Source organism: Oncorhynchus mykiss, chromosome 15, assembly GCF_057628025.1.
Source record: "Oncorhynchus mykiss isolate SJ-2025 chromosome 15, ASM5762802v1, whole genome shotgun sequence".
NCBI classification, from domain to species: Eukaryota; Metazoa; Chordata; class Actinopteri; order Salmoniformes; family Salmonidae; genus Oncorhynchus; species Oncorhynchus mykiss.
This window is the reverse complement of record NC_143036.1, coordinates 17,459,208-17,478,958: the sequence shown is the minus strand read 5'-3', so window position 1 is coordinate 17,478,958 and position 19,751 is coordinate 17,459,208. Positions and strand designations below refer to the sequence as shown.

At 40.9% G+C, this 19,751-nt stretch overlaps 1 protein-coding gene across 4 annotated transcripts in view; it reads left to right on the top strand.

The window, feature by feature from the left end:
• The window catches only part of LOC110489714 (A-type potassium channel modulatory protein DPP6), a 363,201-nt gene that overhangs the window by 195,629 nt on the left and 147,821 nt on the right, over positions 1–19,751 (top strand). Inside the window, exon 1 of one of the 4 annotated variants that reach the window (XM_021562500.3) lies at positions 12,745–13,141. The exons of the other annotated variants lie outside the window; for them this stretch is intronic. Coding sequence (XP_021418175.1) covers positions 13,094–13,141 — 48 coding nt within the window. The 5' untranslated portion in view covers positions 12,745–13,093. Of the gene's footprint in view, positions 1–12,744; positions 13,142–19,751 lie in introns of those variants that run through there. 4 annotated transcript variants of the gene reach the window in all.

Here is a 19,751-nt window from a genome sequence, read left to right as displayed (position 1 = left end):
TCTCAACTCGTAATTAAAGCGCCCTTTACATTCAACATTCGGGGGCATAGGCCTGCCTACCATTGACTATCAGCGCATCACCCAACACTTTGCAATGCGAGCTTGAGGCAGTATAATTGTTTGAAACCTGAACGTTTTACTTTACTTCAAATAATGAAACATGTCTTTCCTTCCTTCAAAGTAGCCTTGCGAAAATCCATCCATTTATAAAGACTTCCTCGTGCCATTAAAAGGCATTTCTCTCCTGTTCTTTTGGTTTTCATATCAACTTTCTTTCATTATCCAGAAGCCAAAGGCACAATCCAAGTCATATTAGCAACCACCGTAGTAGTTGCTATTAGATTCCCACTCTTTCTAAATTTCTAACGGAGATTTTCATCTCTGTCACAACTGCTCGCATTAGGTTGTCTGTTTTAGAACGGCATTTTCCGAATATTGCATTTTGACAAATGTTTGAATATGACGTTTTATTAGCTGCTTCATTACAGGAGTTACTTGTTCAATAATAAACTTGATTGGTTGATAGTTAATGAGGGTCAGTTAGTTGGCAGCAAAACGTACAGAAATGTGCATCCCTAGTCCATGCCTATCCTGAAACAAGAGATGAGAACCTCGGTGAATACCGGTGAACCTCATATTTCAAATTGATTTTCCTGTAACAATTGTTTGTTTTCGTTTTCATATTTTTAAAACCCAAGCACCATGTAGGCTAACTTTAGGCCTACTATAACGAAGGCTGGTTCAACAGCAATGCCTCAATGTTTTTTTTATCCTGGTGATTTTATGATATCATTAAAATGATTTACATGTATTTATTGTTGTTGAATAAAACAAACAGATTGCTTGTTTTTCATTTAATTTTATCAAAACCAAACTTATTAGAATGATTCACTGTCCTGGTTTTGTGTCGAGAATGTCTGTGGCGCATAGGCAATATGGAGAAATGTGAATGTGATCTGTAATGTGGTTCCAATATGTATATAGAACATTATATTTGGGAGCAGTATGATGGTGAGTGGACATTCTCTCTTTCTTTTTATATTGGATCTTTGTCCAGCTACTGGGAAAGATGTGCGTAAAACCCTCCATAGTCTGTGTTTTAATATTATATGCCCACTGGAAGCAATTAGGTTGTTGTTTTGTTTAGAATTTGATTATAATTCTTTGCTCTCTTTTTGGTGAATTTAATATTGCTTATTGACAACATTTGGCATGTCCATGCTCAGCCATACTGCAATTTATAGTAGGCCTAGCCCCTTTATCAGTGTGAATGCTATTTATATATTTCAACATTGAAGCTATGCAATTACTTACAACAGTGGAACAACAGGTTCAAGTGAACATATTTAGCAAAGATGGGATAGGTATACATTTTGTTATTTTGTTTCTGTAAGCTGTTTAACATACTATAACAGACTAAAATTGAAGTTGTTTCTAAGGCAATACATAAAACACTGTAAATACACAACTTGAAGCAACCACATACAGTATTTAGCCATGGAGCACGTTCCGATTGGCCAGTGAGGGACCAAGCCTTGACACACTCACAACTTGTTTATTCATCAAAACCCAGCTCTTTCACGCCAACGCCAGCAACTGCACCGATAATTGTACTTGTGAAAATAGCAAAAATATTTGACACCCCCTGACCCAACAGTATTCTACCGCCCAGTGATTAGATTGACCATTGCGTTAAGTTTGTTAAAATAGAGCCCTTAGTGTAGCTCATTTGAATTTGTCTTCAAATGTCTGAAGTGTAATTTCTTTTGTAGGCTACAGTAATATCATGAAGTGTATCTATAAAAAGTATTTGCATGCCGTAATTATGACACAACATAACAGAGGTTATGTAAAATCATGACCGCTGATAACAACTGACATTTCTAGTCATGATAATTGCATCTTAGTTGCCTTGTGCTCAATATCTTAGGCACTTCTGTCAGGATTTTTTATTTTATTTTAATGCTGTTACTGAGAGACTTTAAATTCAAGGAAGACCATTTTGGTTGGATACACTCTGCTTCCCCTAGCACCAATTTAAACTTGTTTTCTCATGTTCTGTTCCGCTGAAGCACTCCGCTGCATACATTAGCCCTAAAGAGAGACAGTACATTAAAAGATACTTACAGTATACATGGTTCAACTATCTATTTTCTAACCGAGCAACCTGGATGCCTCAATTTCAAGAATTGTTTAGCATATCTACCCTTTCAAGCCATCTGGGGATGCTGCAATCACCTATGGCAATGAATCTTCTACAGCTTTACACTTTCTGTCTAATGGTGCAGATCTCACTCTTAAAGCTAGAAAACCCTGTATTTAGAAGAGTTGAACAGCCTTGGCAGCAACTAATGGGGATCCATAATAAATACAAAGAGAAATAGATATTAAAAACGTATTGCATACCATTATGTGCAGTGGTGACCTGTCATTCAGGGCAGGTAGAACAGGTGGACCACCTGTTTTGTGCCCCACCTGTTTAGCATGTTATTTTGGCATTAATACGTGTCCCATATCTGTTTGCAAACAATGTAAAAAATAAATTATTGAGTTAATAAAGCTGCATAAAAACATGGCCTCTTGCTTTCTTGAGTAAGGCAGCTTCACAGTGCAGGTGTTTCAGCATAGCTCAGTGCTTTCCATGGTGGTGGGTCAGCCAGCGGAAATTACGGAGCGTAGGGGTTCGTCATGTTCTGTAGTTGCGCCGTGATTGGCTCAGTGTTCTGTCACTCATGGGGACACTATATCAGTGCAAAATCTACGGGGAGAGCTCAAAAATTCAAGCCCCCAGGGTGCTGCCATAGATTTACATTAGAAGTGCCCATCCAAGAAGGCTCAAGGTTATTGTCAGATCACGTTATATCTAATGTAGCTTTGATTGGACTGATCATGTCAACATCATCCTTTCAAAATCTTAGCTAGCAAGCTAGACAAGCAGTCATCTTCATGAATTAAGTCGACAAACTACTGGCAAATCCTTTCAAATTAAGAAAAATGATAGATAAAACGTATCGGTTCTTATCGGCCATTGGACATGGGCCAGAAAAGTTTGAATACATTGGCTATGCTAATCCAGCATGACTTCTGCCGCATTCAAAACAACTGGGAAATCTCAGACTTCAGCGAGTTCAAGGCAACTGGGAACTCTGAAAAAAACAGCTCTGACTGGGAAAATAAGTTTTGAACGGTCATCCAACTCAGCATTTCAAGTTTCTAGAGCTCTGACCTGAAGATCACTGAAGTCATGATTCAACCTTATTTCCCCCCCCAGAGTTCCCAGTTGTCTTGAACTCACAGAGAATGCCAACGTTTGATGGCTAAATTTGCCCACAAGAAGGACTGCTGTGCCACCTTCCTGTTCAAGTGAGTACAGCACAGCAAAGTGAGTCCAAAAATGTTGTGTATACTGTAGCTAAGAAAGTAATACTAAGTGTATGTTGTGTAGTAAGCTGTTAGTAGCCCATGTGCCTCACCTAGGGCTGTGGCGGTCACAAAATGTTGTCAGTCGGTGATTGTCAAGCAAATAGTTGTCTGTCTCACGGTAATTGACGTTAATTAACATAAACACATTTAACATGTCCTGGCTTCCACCACTGATGCAGACCTTTGGTACAGAAGAACAGAATAACATACTCTGAGTTGTCTTTATGTTAGTTCCTGGCTATGCCAAATGGCTGTGGGCTACACTAGTTAATTTAGCAGACAAGATTTGCTTAGAATTTTTTAAAATTATTTTATCTTATGAAGAATACAATTAAACAAAGCTGAATAAAATAGAAAGGATATTTTCTCCAATCGATTTGCGGGAGTGAGCACATGCGGTTATTCTGTGTTGAGCGGTTAACAAAGAAACAGGTATTCCTATATGCTTAATTTAGAGTTAATGTAACTTTAGTTGTTATAAATGTTGGGCTATATGTTTTGATTTTTAATACATTGTAAGGCTGCATGATGCTAATGATGATTTTTTTTTTTAAGTTTCTTGAAAGGCATGAGCTCTGCTTTGTTTTTTTGTGCAGGCTCTGTACACACTTTATCAGTCTCTCATTCACAATTTGACAAGCACTTGATAATGCTTTGAATTTCATGGCTGCATCCCTTTTGTGTGGCCTTAATGTACCCTAAAAACATCAATACCCTTTACGGCCTGTGGCCGTTGTGCCCTTGACCTGCAGTGCTGCGTTGTGCCCTTCTCTCTGAGTGCTGCGTGCTCTAAAGCACCTCTCACTCACATGGCTCTCCATCATGTGATCGGGTCTTTCTCACAGGCTACAAGTGAAGACAGACACATCGGGGACGCAACTGCATGCGTACTTATTCAATTTTGAGGTACATGTTGAAGATATTGGGAGAACTGTCCACCTACAATCTAAACTAGATGCCCTCAATCTCACACAAATTATAAAGGAACCTACCAGGTACAACCCTACCCAGTCATGTGAAAGCCATAAATTAGGGCCTAATGAACTTATTTAAATTTACTGATTTCCTTCTATGAAGTGTACCTCAGTAAAATTGTTGAAACTGTTGCATATTGCTTTTAGATTTGTTTTGTATAAATACGAAGTATACAGGCACCAAAAGCACATCTTGTTCCATGCTCATATGGGCAGTGTGTGTCATGGCTGGATAGGCTGCGTTTTCTGCTGTCAACATTCATGACATAACCATCCGTGTTACCTCTTAAACCAGCTTTTAGTTGGTCTTAAATATCCCTGCCAGCCCTTCCTGAAATAAGCACATTAGATCCTGTTTTTAAGGACACTCCTCAAATATTTCCACCCATCCCATCTGAGCAGAAGGGTGCTGATGTTAGACAGGTAAATTACAGAACCTGGTGTTGGGGCTAGAAATTGCCCGTGCATCAGTTTTTACGAAATTGCAAACTGACGTTTGACACTAACGCCAGATGTAGCGCTTGGTTCACCCAAACTTGACTGCTCTTGATAAAATTCCAGGAACCAATACACTCAGTCAGTTAGGAAAGCTAAGTTTAGCTTTTTCAAACAGAAGTTTACATCCTGAGGCACTAATTCCAAAAAGTTTTGTGAAATTGTAAAGTTCATGGAGAATAAGAGCACCTCCTCCAGGCTGCCCACTGCACTGAGGGTAGGAAACATTGTCACCACCGATAAAATTACTATAATCAATCATTTCAAATAGCACTTTTCTACGGCTGGCCATGCTTTGCATCTGGCTACCCCCCCCCCCCCCCCCCCCCCCCGCTTCTCCTTCACCCAAATACAGACAGCTGATGTTCTGAGCTTCAATGCAATGCAACACTCCTTCGGAGGCCTCTAACTGCTTTTAAATGCAAGTGAAACTAAGTGCGTGCTAGTCGGGCGTGCTCTACCTCCCGCCCGACTAGCATCACTACTCTGGTCAGTTCTGACTTAGAATATGTGGACAACTACAAATACCTACAGTTTACATACACCTTAGCCAAATACATTTAAACTCAGTTTTTCACAATTCCTGACATTTAATCCAAGTAAGAATTTCCTCTCTTTGGTCAGTTAGGATCCCCACTTTATTTTAAGAATGTGAAATGTCAGAATAATAGTAGAGAGAATTATTTATTTCAGCTTTTATTTCTTTCATCACATTCCCAGTGGGTCAGAAGTTTACATACACTCAATTAGTATTTGGTAGCATTGCCTTTAAATTGTTTATCTTTGGTAAAATATTTCAGATAGCCTTCCACAAGCTTCCCACAATAAGTTGGGTGAATTTGTAGGCCTCCTTGTTCACACACGCTTTTTCAGTTCTGCCCACATTTTTCTATGGGATTGAGGTCAGGGCTTTGTGATGGCCACTCCAATACCTTGATTTTGTTGTCCTGAAGCCATTTTGCCACAACTCTGGAAGTATGCTGTTGGTCATTGTCCATTTAGAAGACCCATTTGTGACCAAGCTTTAACTTCCTGTTGCTTCAATATATCCACATAATCCAAACATAACGATAGTCATTATGGCCAAACAGTTCTATTTTTGTTTCATCAGACCAGAGGACATTTCTCCAAAAAGTACGATCTTTGTCCCCATGTGCAGTTGCAAACCGTAGTCTGGCTTTTTTTATGGCGGTTTTGGAGCAGTGGCCTCTTCCTTCCTGAGCGGCACTTCAGGTTATGTCGATATAGGACTCGTTTTACTGTGGATGTAGATACTTTTGTACCTGTTTCCTCCAGCATCTTCACAAGGTCCTTTGCTGTTGTTCTGGGATTTATTTGCACTTTTTACACCAAAGTATGTTCATCTCTAGGAGACAGAACGTGTCTCCTTCCTGAGTGGTATGACGACTGCGTGGTCCCATGGTGTTTATACTTGCCTACTATTGTTTGTACAGATGAACGTGGTACCTTCAGGCGTTTGGAAATTGCTCCCAAGGATGAACCAGACTTGTGTAGGTCTACAATTTCTTTTCTGAGGTCTTGGCTGATATCTTTTGATTTTCCCATGATGTCAAGCAAAGAGGGACTGCGTTTGAAGGTAGGCCTTGAAATACATAGACAGGCACACCTCCAATTGACCAAGAAAAACACATTTCAACCAGGCAGGTGTGACACGAAAGTCAGAAACAGCGATATAAAAAATGCTTTACCTTTGATGATCTTCTTCTGTTGGCACTCCAATGTTCCCAGTTACATCACAAATGGTCCTTATATCCATAAAAACTCAGTTTAGCTGGCGCGCTTCAGTCAATATTTCACCCAGTTTCCCTCCATCAAAATGCACACAAAATGAATCCCAAACGTTACTAATAAACTTTTCCAAACAAGTCAAACAACGTTTATAATCAAACCTTAGGTACCATAATACGTAAATAAACTATCAAATTTAAGACGGAGAATCATTATTGTCTCTACCGGAGAAAAATACACGTGCTTGGAAACACTACAGCCAAAATGGGAGCCACCTAGATAAACTACAATTTCTGGCTCATTTTTTCAAAAACCAGCCTGAAACTCTTTTTAAAGACTGTTGACATCTAGTGGAAGCCCTAGGAACTGCAATCTGGGAGGACTTGGCCTTCTAATAAAAGTGACAGCCATTGAAAATAGTGGTAGGCTGAATTATTATTTTTTTGGGATGGTTTGTCCTCGGGATTTCACCTGCCATATCAGTTCTGTTATACTCACAGACATGATTTTAACCTGTTTACGATATTGGTTCCCAATTGGGGATCAACCCTCCCACGTGCAGCTGAAACGGTGGCGCATGGAACGCAAAAATATTCTTAAAAATATTTAACCTCCACACATTAACAAGTCCAATAGCTCAAATGAAAGATAAACATCTTGTTCATCTAGCCAGCAAGTCAGATTTCTAAAATGTTTTACGGCGAAAACATAGCACATATATATGTAAAACCACCACCAGACACAGCTCATTTCAATAGCCAAAACATGCAATCAACAAACGCAGGATTAAAAAATAAATCGCTCACTAACCTTTTGAAAATCTTCATCAGATGACAGTAATATGACATATTACACAGTACATATTTTTTTTTCAATAATATGCCATTTATATCCATAAATGTCCATTTACAGTGAGTTCACCTTCAGAAATTACTCAAAAATGCCCGCAGGAAATCTATGTAGCGCGGCAAGATAACGTAAATAGACATCATAAACTTTGACTAAATATACATGTTCTACATATAGTTAGAAAGATACACTGCTTCTTTATGCAACCGCTGTGTTAGATTTATTTTTAACGTTACAGAAATCGCACACTATTCCATATGCTGAGACAGCGCTCAGTTCCAAGCTACATTTCCACGTAATGTTGGAGTCAACAGAAACACAGATTTAAGCATAAATATTCCCTTACCTTCGATGGTCTTCGTTCAGAATGTTCTGGAAGGCTTCATACTTACCCAATACATCGTTTGGTTTCAAGTCTTGCGTCTTTGTATTAGCTACTGCTAATAACATCAGCTGAAATGCACCCAAAACGTCCTCTGGTCCGGATAAGTTGCGCATCAAAACTTCAAAATTACACATTATATGTCGACTAAACAGGTCAAACTAAGTGCAGAAGCAAGCTTTATGATGTTTTAGACGTGCAAAACAAACTTCAATTCAATCGGCCATCGTCTGCCCTTCTCTTGAGTGCTGGAAACAAAGGAATGGCTGTGACCAATTCGCGCCCATACGCACAGCCTATTCTCTCGTGGCACGCACTAATTTCACTCCCATAGGGTCAATTCTCGCGGGATTTGAACGATTTGAAGCTCTAATGAAAGAGGACATCTAGCGGAAGAGAAAGAAAGTGTCCCCAGAATCATAGCTCGTTGGGAAGGGTGGGGGCCATGACGTCAAAGTTGCTCCAACTTTCATGGCCACAAAAACTAGTTTGGAAGAATGCCTGCCCTGTGAGTTCTGCTATACTTACAGACATAATTCCAACGGTTTTAGAATCTTTAGAGTGTTTTCTATCCAATAATAATTTTTATTTGCATATATTAACAATTTTTGACAGATTTTTTTTCCAGTTTACTAGGGGTACCCAATCTCTCCAAAGGGGGCGAATGTCTGCCATATCCTTAACAGGCTTAACAGTTTTAGAAACAATATAATGTTTTCTATCCACATCTATTATATGCTTTTCTGGGCCTGAGCAACAGGCAGTTTACTTGGGGCACACTTTTCATCCGGACGTGAATATACTGCCCCCTACCCAAGAGAGGTTAAGCTACAGCTTTCAAAGCAGCTTACCAATCACAGTACCTGTATACAGCCAATCTGTAAATAGCCCACCCAACTACCTCACCCCCGTATTGTTTCTTTTCCTCTTGCTCTTTTGCACCCCAGTATCTCTATTATCTACTTGCACATCATTATCACATCCCAGTATCTCTATTATCTACTTGCACATCTGTCATTCCAGTGTTATTGCTAAATTGTAATTTTTTCGCTTCCATGGCTTATTTTTTGCCTTACCTCACAACTCTTCTACATTTGCACACACTGTATACAGATTTTTCTATTGTGTTATTTATTGTGCGTTTGTTTATGTCACACTCTGTGTTGTTGTTTTGTCACACTGCTTTGGTTTATCTTGGCCAGGTTGCAGTTGTAAATGAGAACTTGTTCACAACTGGCCTACCTGGTTAGATAAAGGTGAAATAAAAAATAAATAAATAAAAATGTACTTTCGTCAGCCAGCAAGATGAGTTTGTCTAATGAACAGCAAAAGCACTAGCGTATGTCAATCTACTATCCCCCATAGTATAAAAGTTGACCTATTCTGTGTGAGAAATAAATATTACAGACTGTTACAGTAACCATATCAAAAATAAAATCAAAATATATTTGTCACATGCGCCGAATACAGCAGAACCTTACAGTGAAATGCTTACTTACAAGCACTTATCCAACAATGGAGTTTTAAGAAATATAAGTGTTAAGTAAATAAGTGTTAGGTAAATGGATAAGTTAAAAATAACATAGTTAAAGAGCAGCAGTGAAATAACAGTAGTGACTCTATTTACAGGGGGTACCGGTACAGAGTCGATGTGTGGGGGCACAGGTTAGTCGAGGTAATTGTGGTAATATGTACATGTAGATTACATGTAGGTAGAGTTAAAGCGACTGTGCATAGATAATATCCAGACAGTAGCAGCAGCGTAAAAGAGGGGGTGGAGGGGGACGACGACGAACAATGTAAATAGTTTGGGTAGCCATTTGATTAGTTGTTCAGGAGTCTTATGGCTTGGGGGTAAAAGCTGTTAAGAAGCCTTTTGGACCTAGACTTGGTGCTCTGGTACCACTTGCCGTACGGTAGCAGAGAGAACAGTCTATGACTGGTAGCTGGAGTCGTGTCACAGTAACCATATGCACACGAACCGCCGCAAGCTTTGAGTAAGAAATCATGAATGTATTTACGTGAAATGCCTGGGTTCGCTGGCGATCTCTCTTTCCTTCCATTCTCTCTTGAAGAAGCTTCTTTGAAGATAGGCTAGCCAGTCATATCGATGGTTTGAGCAGAGTAAAAGGATGGTCCTACTTAAATTCACTTTCGAAGATACTTTACATAGGACAGCTAATCAGCCGTACCAGTGATTGTCCAGGATGTGAGTTTATCGTCTCTACCTCGTGTTTAGAATCAAACCACTTTAAACGTGCAGCTGCAGCTTCACGTCTTTCTGGTCTAATGTGTTTTTTCTTAACACAGAATTCATACAGTTTGCTCAAAAGGGGAAGTTCCGACAGGCGGACATGCTCTCTGACCTCACTCAGGGTGGTGATTACTCACTGTGCAAAGTTATAAAAAAAACTCTCTCTTACAGCTTCTCAAATCACATCCCTCTCTTAACAAAAACACTTTCATAAGTTTTCATATTACATGCACAACGCAGAGTATAGACACTTCGTATATGTAGTCGGTATACTTTCCAAGTTACAGTATTTCCTTTATAACATTTTTAATGACATCACAAAATAACTAACAAAATTACATTAGTGTTCTATAGATCGCCTCTGACCATTCCCCACGTTCTATGTTAGAAATATTGTTCCAGTATTCGTTGTTAGAATTTCAGCTGGAAAAGTCTATTGGAACAAAGAACATTCCGTCAGGTGGCCTAGTGGTTGGAGCGTTGGGCCAGTAACCGAGAGGTTGCTAGATCAAATCCTGAGCTGACAAAGTAAAAATCTGCTGTTCTACCCCTTAACAAGGCAGTTTACACACTGTTCCTAGGCCACCACTGTAAATAAGAATTTGTTTTTAACTGACTTGCCTAGCTAAACAAAAGTAAAATAAATAAAAAATCATTTGGTGAATCTTGAGAGCGCAAGTCTGGATCTTCTCCCTTGATTTTCAACAGAGCGTGAGTTGTTAACTCCCACTAGTCCCCCCCTTCTATGGTGAGAGGGGGTCTGATTGAAGTTATTCATTGCAAACCTGATCTGACCTATTTGGTTTCTCATGGACATGCATGACAATAGCCTATAGAAATGTTGCGTAACATGAGCTCATGGGCTCTCATGAAGTGTTTGATTAGATTTTAATTTACATTTGCATTGATGTCAGAGTGATTTAGAGAGACAATAGAGTGCTGAGTACCAATTTTGGTATTCTACTAATGACCATCAGCAGCAACAGAGAGGCCTAATTACTGTGACTAAATGAGCACGTGGAATTTGACTGCCTTCATGACTTGTGACCCCCGGTGTGGTGGTAATATGGCACCGCAACAGTCCTATCCTCACCCTAATAATTTGGTCACTTTCCCCCTCATAACTGTTAGCCTACGACAATGGGCCTCAGGATCTCATCACAGTATCTCTGTGCATTCGAATTGCCATCAATAAAATGCAATTTGTTGTCTGTAGCTTATGCCTGACCATAACATAACCCCAATGCCACAATGGGACACTCTGTTCACAACGATGAGCAAACCACTTGCGCACATGACGCCATACACGTGGTCTGCGGTTGTGAGGCCAGTTGGACATACTGCCAAATTCTCTGAAATGACGTTGGATGCTGCTTATGGTAGAGCGATGAACATTAAATTATCTGGCAACAGCTATGGTTGACATTCCTGCAGTCAGCATGCCAATTGCAAGCTCCCTCAACTTGAGACATCTGTGGCATTGTGTTGTGTGACAAAACTGCACATTTTTAGAGTGGCCTTTTATAGTCCCCAGCACAAGGTGTACCTGTGAAATGATCATGCTGTTTAATCAGCTTCTTGATATCAAACACCTGGAGAAAGGAGAAATGCTCACAAACAGGGATATATTTGTGCACAAAATGTGAGAGCAATAAGCTTTTTGTGAGTATGGAACATTTCTGGGATCTTTTATTTCAGCTCATGAAACATGGGATCAACACTTTACATGTTGTATATTTTTGTTCAGTGTAGCATCTTCCCTCTCCTTACTGCGGCAAGCAGGAGCGAAAGACACTGTGCTCCGTGTTGTTGTGTTGCAGCGCAAACTCTCCCCATTGAGCAGTGGATTGTATCATGGTGACATCCAGATGGTTACTTCCAATATTACAAGTTATTTCTCGTGTATTCTGCTATCCTACTCGAAATAAAATCAAGTGGGATGGAACAAATTAGAGATGTTGACCAAATCCAGATGGTGGCCAATACTAAAAGGTATTTCTCCCTTGCCCATCGAAATAAACATCTTTATTTTAACTAGCGCTGTGCTGCTGTTGTAGCCAGCTAGCCAGTATAGACTGGCTGGGAAAGACTTGTCAGGACGACTGACTGAACCGAATCCATTTGTCGCCACACTTGACTCTCAGCTGCGAGACATACGTCATCAATTTGGATACCAAGCGTGTCTGTATAACCTCTCCCATTTGAGTACAATTCTGCATGCATAGGCGGACAGCGCCGTGGTGCTGAAATGGTTTGAGCTCTAGAGACTGGGCAGCCAACCCAACACTGTCATTAAAGCCCCACTACATAGGCTGTCAATGTGAGCTGTTCCATTCCAATGCATGATATACATATTTTCATTGATATTTTACTCTCATTAGTATTGGAGCTAAATGGGAAGATAACTGGTATGATTGTAGTGCCTAAATTACATCTACATTGATGATCAATTATATGTGTGTGTGTGTGTGTGTGTGTGTGTGTGTGTGTGTGTGTGTGTGTGTGTGTGTGTGTGTGTGTGTGTGTGTGTGTGTGTGTGTGTCGTAGTGGTGGTGTGTGTGAAAATATGATAGGTGTGAAGAGGTGGGGGACAAGCATTGCTCTTCGCCTCCCCCATCACAGTCGCCCGTTGGTGGTTGCCAGGCATTTATCAAAGTGGTGCGGTCGGTGAAAATTGCAGTAGCTGTCTTTGCCTCAGCCCTTATCTCTACCTCTCTCCCTCCCACTTTCTCCCAGCTACAACTAAGCATCATCTGTGTTCTCTCAGATTAAGACTTGCTTTTTTTCTGGGATTTTTTCCCAGACTTCTTATTGCTTACCTCAAGCTCTCTCTCTCAACTTCAATCCTCACGACTGAAATTGAATGTATTTTTCCCTTCGTGGTACTTTGCTGGTTCCGGTCACCTCTAAAAGGCACCTGTGATTGTGTTGTAGTGTAGCAGCTGTTTGATCTGACTGTAGGGGAACATGACTACGGTGAAGGAGGCACAGAAAACATCTCAACAACAAGAGCAGGTAATGATGCGCTTTCTTTCATTCAACCGATGTTATTAGCCTAGGCGATTCCCTATACTGAAATTGTAGTCTATATTAATGAGATTTTTAAAATGTTGTGTGAAGCCTGAAATTATTTACTGTAATGCCACAAGTAGCATTTTCTCACATCATTTTGTGTACCCCTCCCCTTCATTTAAAATATTTAGGATTGTTGTAGCCTATGCAGCGTGCTGCAAGACAACCGGCTCTCACACCAGTTCGTCACTCTTCTCTGTAATTCAAGGTGATTGCTTTCAGCGTCACTACCCCCACCTTAGTCTACTCCATTTAGCCTCCTTCAAATCGATTATCACCATCACGGACATGTATTAAGTAGCTGTTAATGGGTGATTAAAATTATTTCCTGCACTTTGCAGTGCTCAGTCAGTCATGGAGCGTCGTCCCCCTGTCCGCAGCACGTTGATAGCCCCTTGACTTGGCCAGTGCACGCGACCTGAGCATTTAGATTCACTACATTACCAAAAGTATGTGGACACCTGCTTGTCGAACATCTCATTCCAAAACCATGGGCATTAATATGGAGTTGGTCCCCCCTTTGCTGCTATAACATGGGAAGGCTTTCTACTAGAATATTGCTGTGGGGACTTGCTTCCATTCAACCACAAGCATTAGTGAGGTCGGGCACTGATGTTAGGTGATTAGATCTGGCTCGCAGTCGGTGTTCCAATTCATCCCAAAGGTGTTCCTCTTATGGGAAGGCTTTCTACTAGAATATTGCTGTGGGGACTTGCTTCCATTCAACCACAAGCATTAGTGAGGTCGGGCACTGATGTTAGGTGATTAGATCTGGCTCGCAGTCGGTGTTCCAATTCATCCCAAAGGTGTTCGATGGGGTTGAGGTCAGGGCTCTGTGCAGGCCAGTCAAGTTCTTCCTTAAACTGCCACAAAGTTGGAAGCACAGAATCATCTAGAATGCCATTGTATGCTGTAGCGTAAAGATTTCCCTTCACTGGAACTAAGGGGCCTAGACCGAACCATGAAAAACAGCCCCAGACCATTATTCCTCATCCACCAAACTTTACAGTTGGCACCTTGCATTGGGGGAGGTAACGTTCTCCTGGCATCTGCCAAACCCAGATTCGTCTGTCAGACTGCCGAAGCATGATTCACCACTCCAGAGAACGCGTTTCCACTGCTCCAGAGTCCAATGGCGGCGAGCATTACACCACTCCAGCTCATGCTTGGCATTGCGCATGGTGATCTTAGTCTTAGGATCTGAAGCTCCCGACTAACAGTTATTGTGCTGACATTGCTTCCGGAGTTGCTTCCAGAGGCTGTTTGGAACTCCATAGTGAGTGTTGCAACCGAAGACAGACCATTTTTACACATGCGCATCAGCACTCGGCGGTCCTATTCTGGGAGCTTGTGTGCCTTACCACTTCATGGCAAAGCCTTTGTTGCTCCTAGACGTTTCCACTGCACAATAACAACACTTACAGTTTACCGGGCAGCTCTAGCAGGGCAGAAAGTTGATGAACTGACTTTTTTGAAAGGTGACATCCTATGACGGTGCCACGTTGAAAATCACTGAGCTCTTCAGTAAGGCCATTCTACTGCCAATGTTTGTCTATGGAGATTGCATGGCTGTGTGCTCGATTTTATACACCTGCCAGCAATACGTGTGGCTGATTTAGCCGAATCCACTAATTTGAAGGGTTGTCCACATACTTTTGTACATATAGTGTATGACAGAATAGGTGGGACATTTTCAGGTAAAATAGGATGTAGCCTACTGCACACAGTTGTCCTTTCCAGTCGTCTGAGAAGCCTCACCAACAGAAACAATACAAATCATTATCTGTAGGCCTATGGCATTGTTTAAAATTTTTGCCTGCTTTAATAGCCGGGCTATCATTTATGTTTGCCAAACAATGTTTTTACATGGCTCAACATGGTACTTTACTGAAAAGAACAACAAAGCATTCATTGTTTTGATTATGGATATGTAGGCGGGGGACATTATTTTATGATGGTTATATTTATCTATTTGTGTCATTTCTTAATTACATAGATTACAGTAGGCTACCCAGCATTCAAGTGGTGCAAAATTGCTCATGTGACATTTTATTTGTGAATTCTATATCTCAAGCAAATGTACCCCCCAGCAGTTGTTGGCTATTGTAGGTTACTTTATGAAGTGTTCGGTTAACTCACCAATCTGTTTCTACGGTACAGATATACTAGTATTGGCTAATGAAAAATGTTCAGCACCCGCTAACACATTTCAGCACCTGATAGCACATTTCAGCACAACTAAAAGGGCACCACCTAATACTAAATTCTGCACCGTCAGAGGCTCAGCCTGTGTGACAGGTTTCAGCACCATTAAATGGACAGCTCTTTGGACAGCATTTGTCATTGTCTGGACTGGACTCACTGGAGCCTCCTGTCTGTGCACAGCACCCCTTTAAATGACAGAAAAGGTGAGAAGGACAAATAGCCCCATAGAGCAGCCAACCTCCTCCCGAGTCTTCCACAGCTTTGCTCACGTAGCATCTGCTATCAGTCAATGCCAGGGATGCAGGGGAACATCTCAGTTGCGCACGATGCACTCAAAACGCGCATCTGTACACTTCATTCACAGAATTACACACACCTGTCAAACATGTCCACTTCATTCACAGAATGACACACACCTGTCAAACATGTCCACTTCATTCACAGAATGACACACACCTGTCAAACATGGCCACTTCATTCACAGAATGACACACACCTGTCAAACATGGCCACTTCATTCACAGAATGGCATACACCTGTCAGACATGTCCACTTCATTCACAGAATGACACACACCTGTCAAACATGTCCTGTTCATTCAAAGAATGACACACACCTGTCAAACATGTCCACTTCATTCACAGAATACACATGCAGACAATTTGTGAATGCAGAAGACACAGATGCATGCAGTACATATTACATGAATGTTAAAGATGGTTGTAATGCTTTAACTTGCAGTAGTCATGCTGTTGGTTGTATTATTCGTTGGGTCATACCCCTGTACCCAGGGCACAGCACCAGACAGGGGCACCCAAACAGCAGCCCTGTTATTGGCCAGTATCTGTCACTGACCGAGGCCCTTAGCACCATGTCACTGTGTTTGTGGGTGGCTGGGGGTGGGGTTAGTGTGTTTGTTTGATAAACACTGGAGTATGAAGACCCATCCATCACTCAAAAGGCTAATACTAAACATGATGGGGAAGGGGAGAGCAAGGCAGAGTAGAAAATGGTTATTTGATTTTGATGATGATTTGGTTTTGTCTGAAAAGGAATTTGGTTTCTAGAATGTTAAGATAGTATTAGGCATGTGAGCCTTTCCAGATGAATAAAACGAGAAAAAGCTGCCGTGTTAGGCTCGTTTCCAGGGAGTGAAGACCTTCTGGTCACAGAGCATTAGAGCTCTGCTGCCCAACCCGAGCCCAACGTCAGAGCACGCGCAAATGGCTCAGCTTCAAAATATTAGTGGTAAATTTAGTGATACCCGAGCCCTTCCCGTACCCTAGTTATTGATGGAAAAACAGGCCCTACCCGGCCCTAACACGATGTATAACGTCGGGGTCTGTCGGGCTCGGGTCGCAGAGCTCTAGTTTAGAGTGATGAAAAGTAGCTAACCGCTAACTGCTCTCTCATGTCGAATGACAGCAGCGAATGAGTGACAGACAGAGCCGAGAAGCTAATGGATTTACAAACGGAGGAAGTTATTTCTGATTTTGAGTTTAGGGAAAGACCGGGCCTTAAATTTGGCAGAAGCTGTCGGGCCCTGGTAGGGCTCAGGCTTAAAATTCATGCCCATGCAGGGCTCTACAGAGCATTGTTCCTCCCCAGTGACAGAGTGAACCAGTACACAGGGTAGAGGGTGCTGCTTAAGTGCCTTGCTGATGAAGAATTGGAACGGTGACTGCTTAAGTTGATGTTAATTAAAGCGACCACTTTACTTAAAACAAACACACAGGGGCATGAAAACTTTAAGGAATGTAGCGACATCCTCTGCTGATTCAGGGCACCTGCTTTGCTCAGGCTACAACAGTCAAACCATGCTATTTCAATTCAGCTTACTCGGTCAGTATTTTGAGTAAATGTATTGATTTATACATTATGTTTTGTACAAGTCAAGATTGGAAAAGCATGCTTGGAGATCAGCTTACAGAGGATCTGTCTGACATGTATAGTTTTAGCATTTAGGTAGATTTGTTATTCAACCGTTTTAATTGGCACTTACCTTTTTGAATATTTCTGTTGGATGATTGTATGTCCTCCATGTTGAATGCCAATGTAAAATGTCACTGTGGACGTGACTAGGGGCCTAGAATAGATCCCAACCTGAGTTCTTTGCTCCTAATTGGGTAGAAGGCAGTAGCACAGGACAGTAGTTGAACATGCTTTTGACAGGTACTTGATTTGTGCCTCTTGGTTCAGACCTTTACGATGAGGCTCTATAAAAGCATATGACAGCAGACTGCAGAATAGCTATTCATAGTTTTAGTAAGGAGATACACTAGTCTCCATTTCAGACAGTACGAGATTTGAGGATCAATAATGTCTACTTGGAGATAAATAATCCGATAATGCCTTGAAACCAAACAGTATGCCACTGTGTAGTTAATCCAAGCACATTAAATATGTGTATTCATTGGCACACCTTCCTTGGTTTATCACATATTGGTGCAGTGTAACGTTTCCATGACTATGTGCATTCTAGAGTGATTGTGTATCCTTAAGCTTATTTTGCTGCATTTCCTTTCTCGCTGGTTGTACCAATTCAGCAAAAGCTAATGGGATTGATAAGCAGCGTGGCTAAAATGAACATTTTAACAAGAGAAGGGGATAAATAAAGATATATTCCTTCTTTTTTTCCAAGAGCCCCCAGCTAATAAAAGGAAAGGGATAATGGATTAAGGAGGGAATTGGTTTCTTGATTTCCTCCACCATTGTTTGTGCCATAGTTCATCGTAAGGGCAATTATGAACAATTGAGCCGTGATGTTTGAGGCTAGAGGGGAGATTAGACAGTAGATTGAAATGCGGCCACCACAGCAATGCATCATGATTGCTGTCATGATATAAACACTCCTGTCTGGGGATGCTAGTAAAGCTCAATAGCTTCAAGGGGGACTTTAATATAGCCATAAATATTAAAATTAAATGTTTTGGCCCTGCCTCTCCTTTCTTTCTGTTTCTGTGTCCCTGTAGACAAACAAAATGCCACAGCAAGTGGTGTTACATCCTACTAATAGTTGTCTTAGGTGTGTGTTCATGTACGTTTGTTCGTGTTGGAAAGTCTATGTTTTCTAGCAGTACTGCATCTCTGGAGAAATACTGATCTTGTGCAAAACCTCCTCAATGAAGAAAAGGTCAGCATTTCTTGTGAGGTGTGAAGAAAATGTTTTTTTTTAGTCCTCCTTTGTTATGTTCTAATTGTGTCTCTGGGCTACGTGAAGCAGCGGTGAGATGCTTATTTAGCCTATTAAACACAACTCAGTGTTTTCATATCAACCTTCAAAGCCTTTAGCATCATGGGCTGGGTAATTCCATTGGGGAAACATGCAATTGTTGCATCATTTTTCTTTAAGTATTTCAAAGAGAAACTTAACGACAGGTGTGTGTGAAGTAAGATCCCTTGTTTGAGGATAAAAGTATGTTTTTGTTTTGCAAATAGGTATATCTAATCAAAGACATTACATTGAGAAAAGAAAACGATAACTATAATCTGTCAGTTAGTTTTTGTTTTTGATTGCGTTTTTAAAAAAAATGGGAAGTATCCAAGCTGCATTGAAAGTAAAAAGTTGCAGCTTTAGTTTGGGCACTCTTCTATACACATTTCACTAGGGAGCATTTAAAATGATTTTACTATTCAAATAATATCATGATATTTTTTCGGATATCCAGATTGTCTAAATTCTAAAATAAATCTATGTTTTTGCTATTGACTCTCGATGCTCATGTCAGAGGTAAACAGAAGATGTGCTGCTTTTCTCCGGTATTTCGGCCGGAGAAAACGCCTTGATCACACCAACAGCCCAGAAGTACATTAATTTCCAATGTAACGCTGCGTTTGCCTTGCAGCATTGCGTTGCAGAGGCAGTTGCAGTGCGTTCTGTGTGGTGCATACATTGGATTTATCTAACGTATGTGTCAAACTGTATGCCTAGACGGCTTGATAGAAATGGTAAAGCTAGTTTTTGGTAGTCGAAGGTGAATGTTCAACTTTTGCTGCACACATATCCAGATGATGCTGCGTACCATTTTGCGCAACAACGCTGCAGGTGTGATCGAGGCGTAACAGCAACAGTGAAAGAGAAGTCTGATTTTCGCCATGATAGAACTGATTCTGTTACAAAAAGCTTTTCTGGTGAGTGTTTTGCATTGATCTGTCAGGTATAGTGGAAACTCCATTAGGTGAGCGCCTGTAATTGCTATTTGAAGTGGGGAAAATAGCATGCTGATGTCAGTCAGGGCAGCTTGGAGTGCTAAATGAGCATCAATAGCCAGCAGTATCTCAACGCACTGTTATAAAAACTACTTTTCAAGTTTGTTTTATTAAATTAATTATTTTAAATGTTATGGTA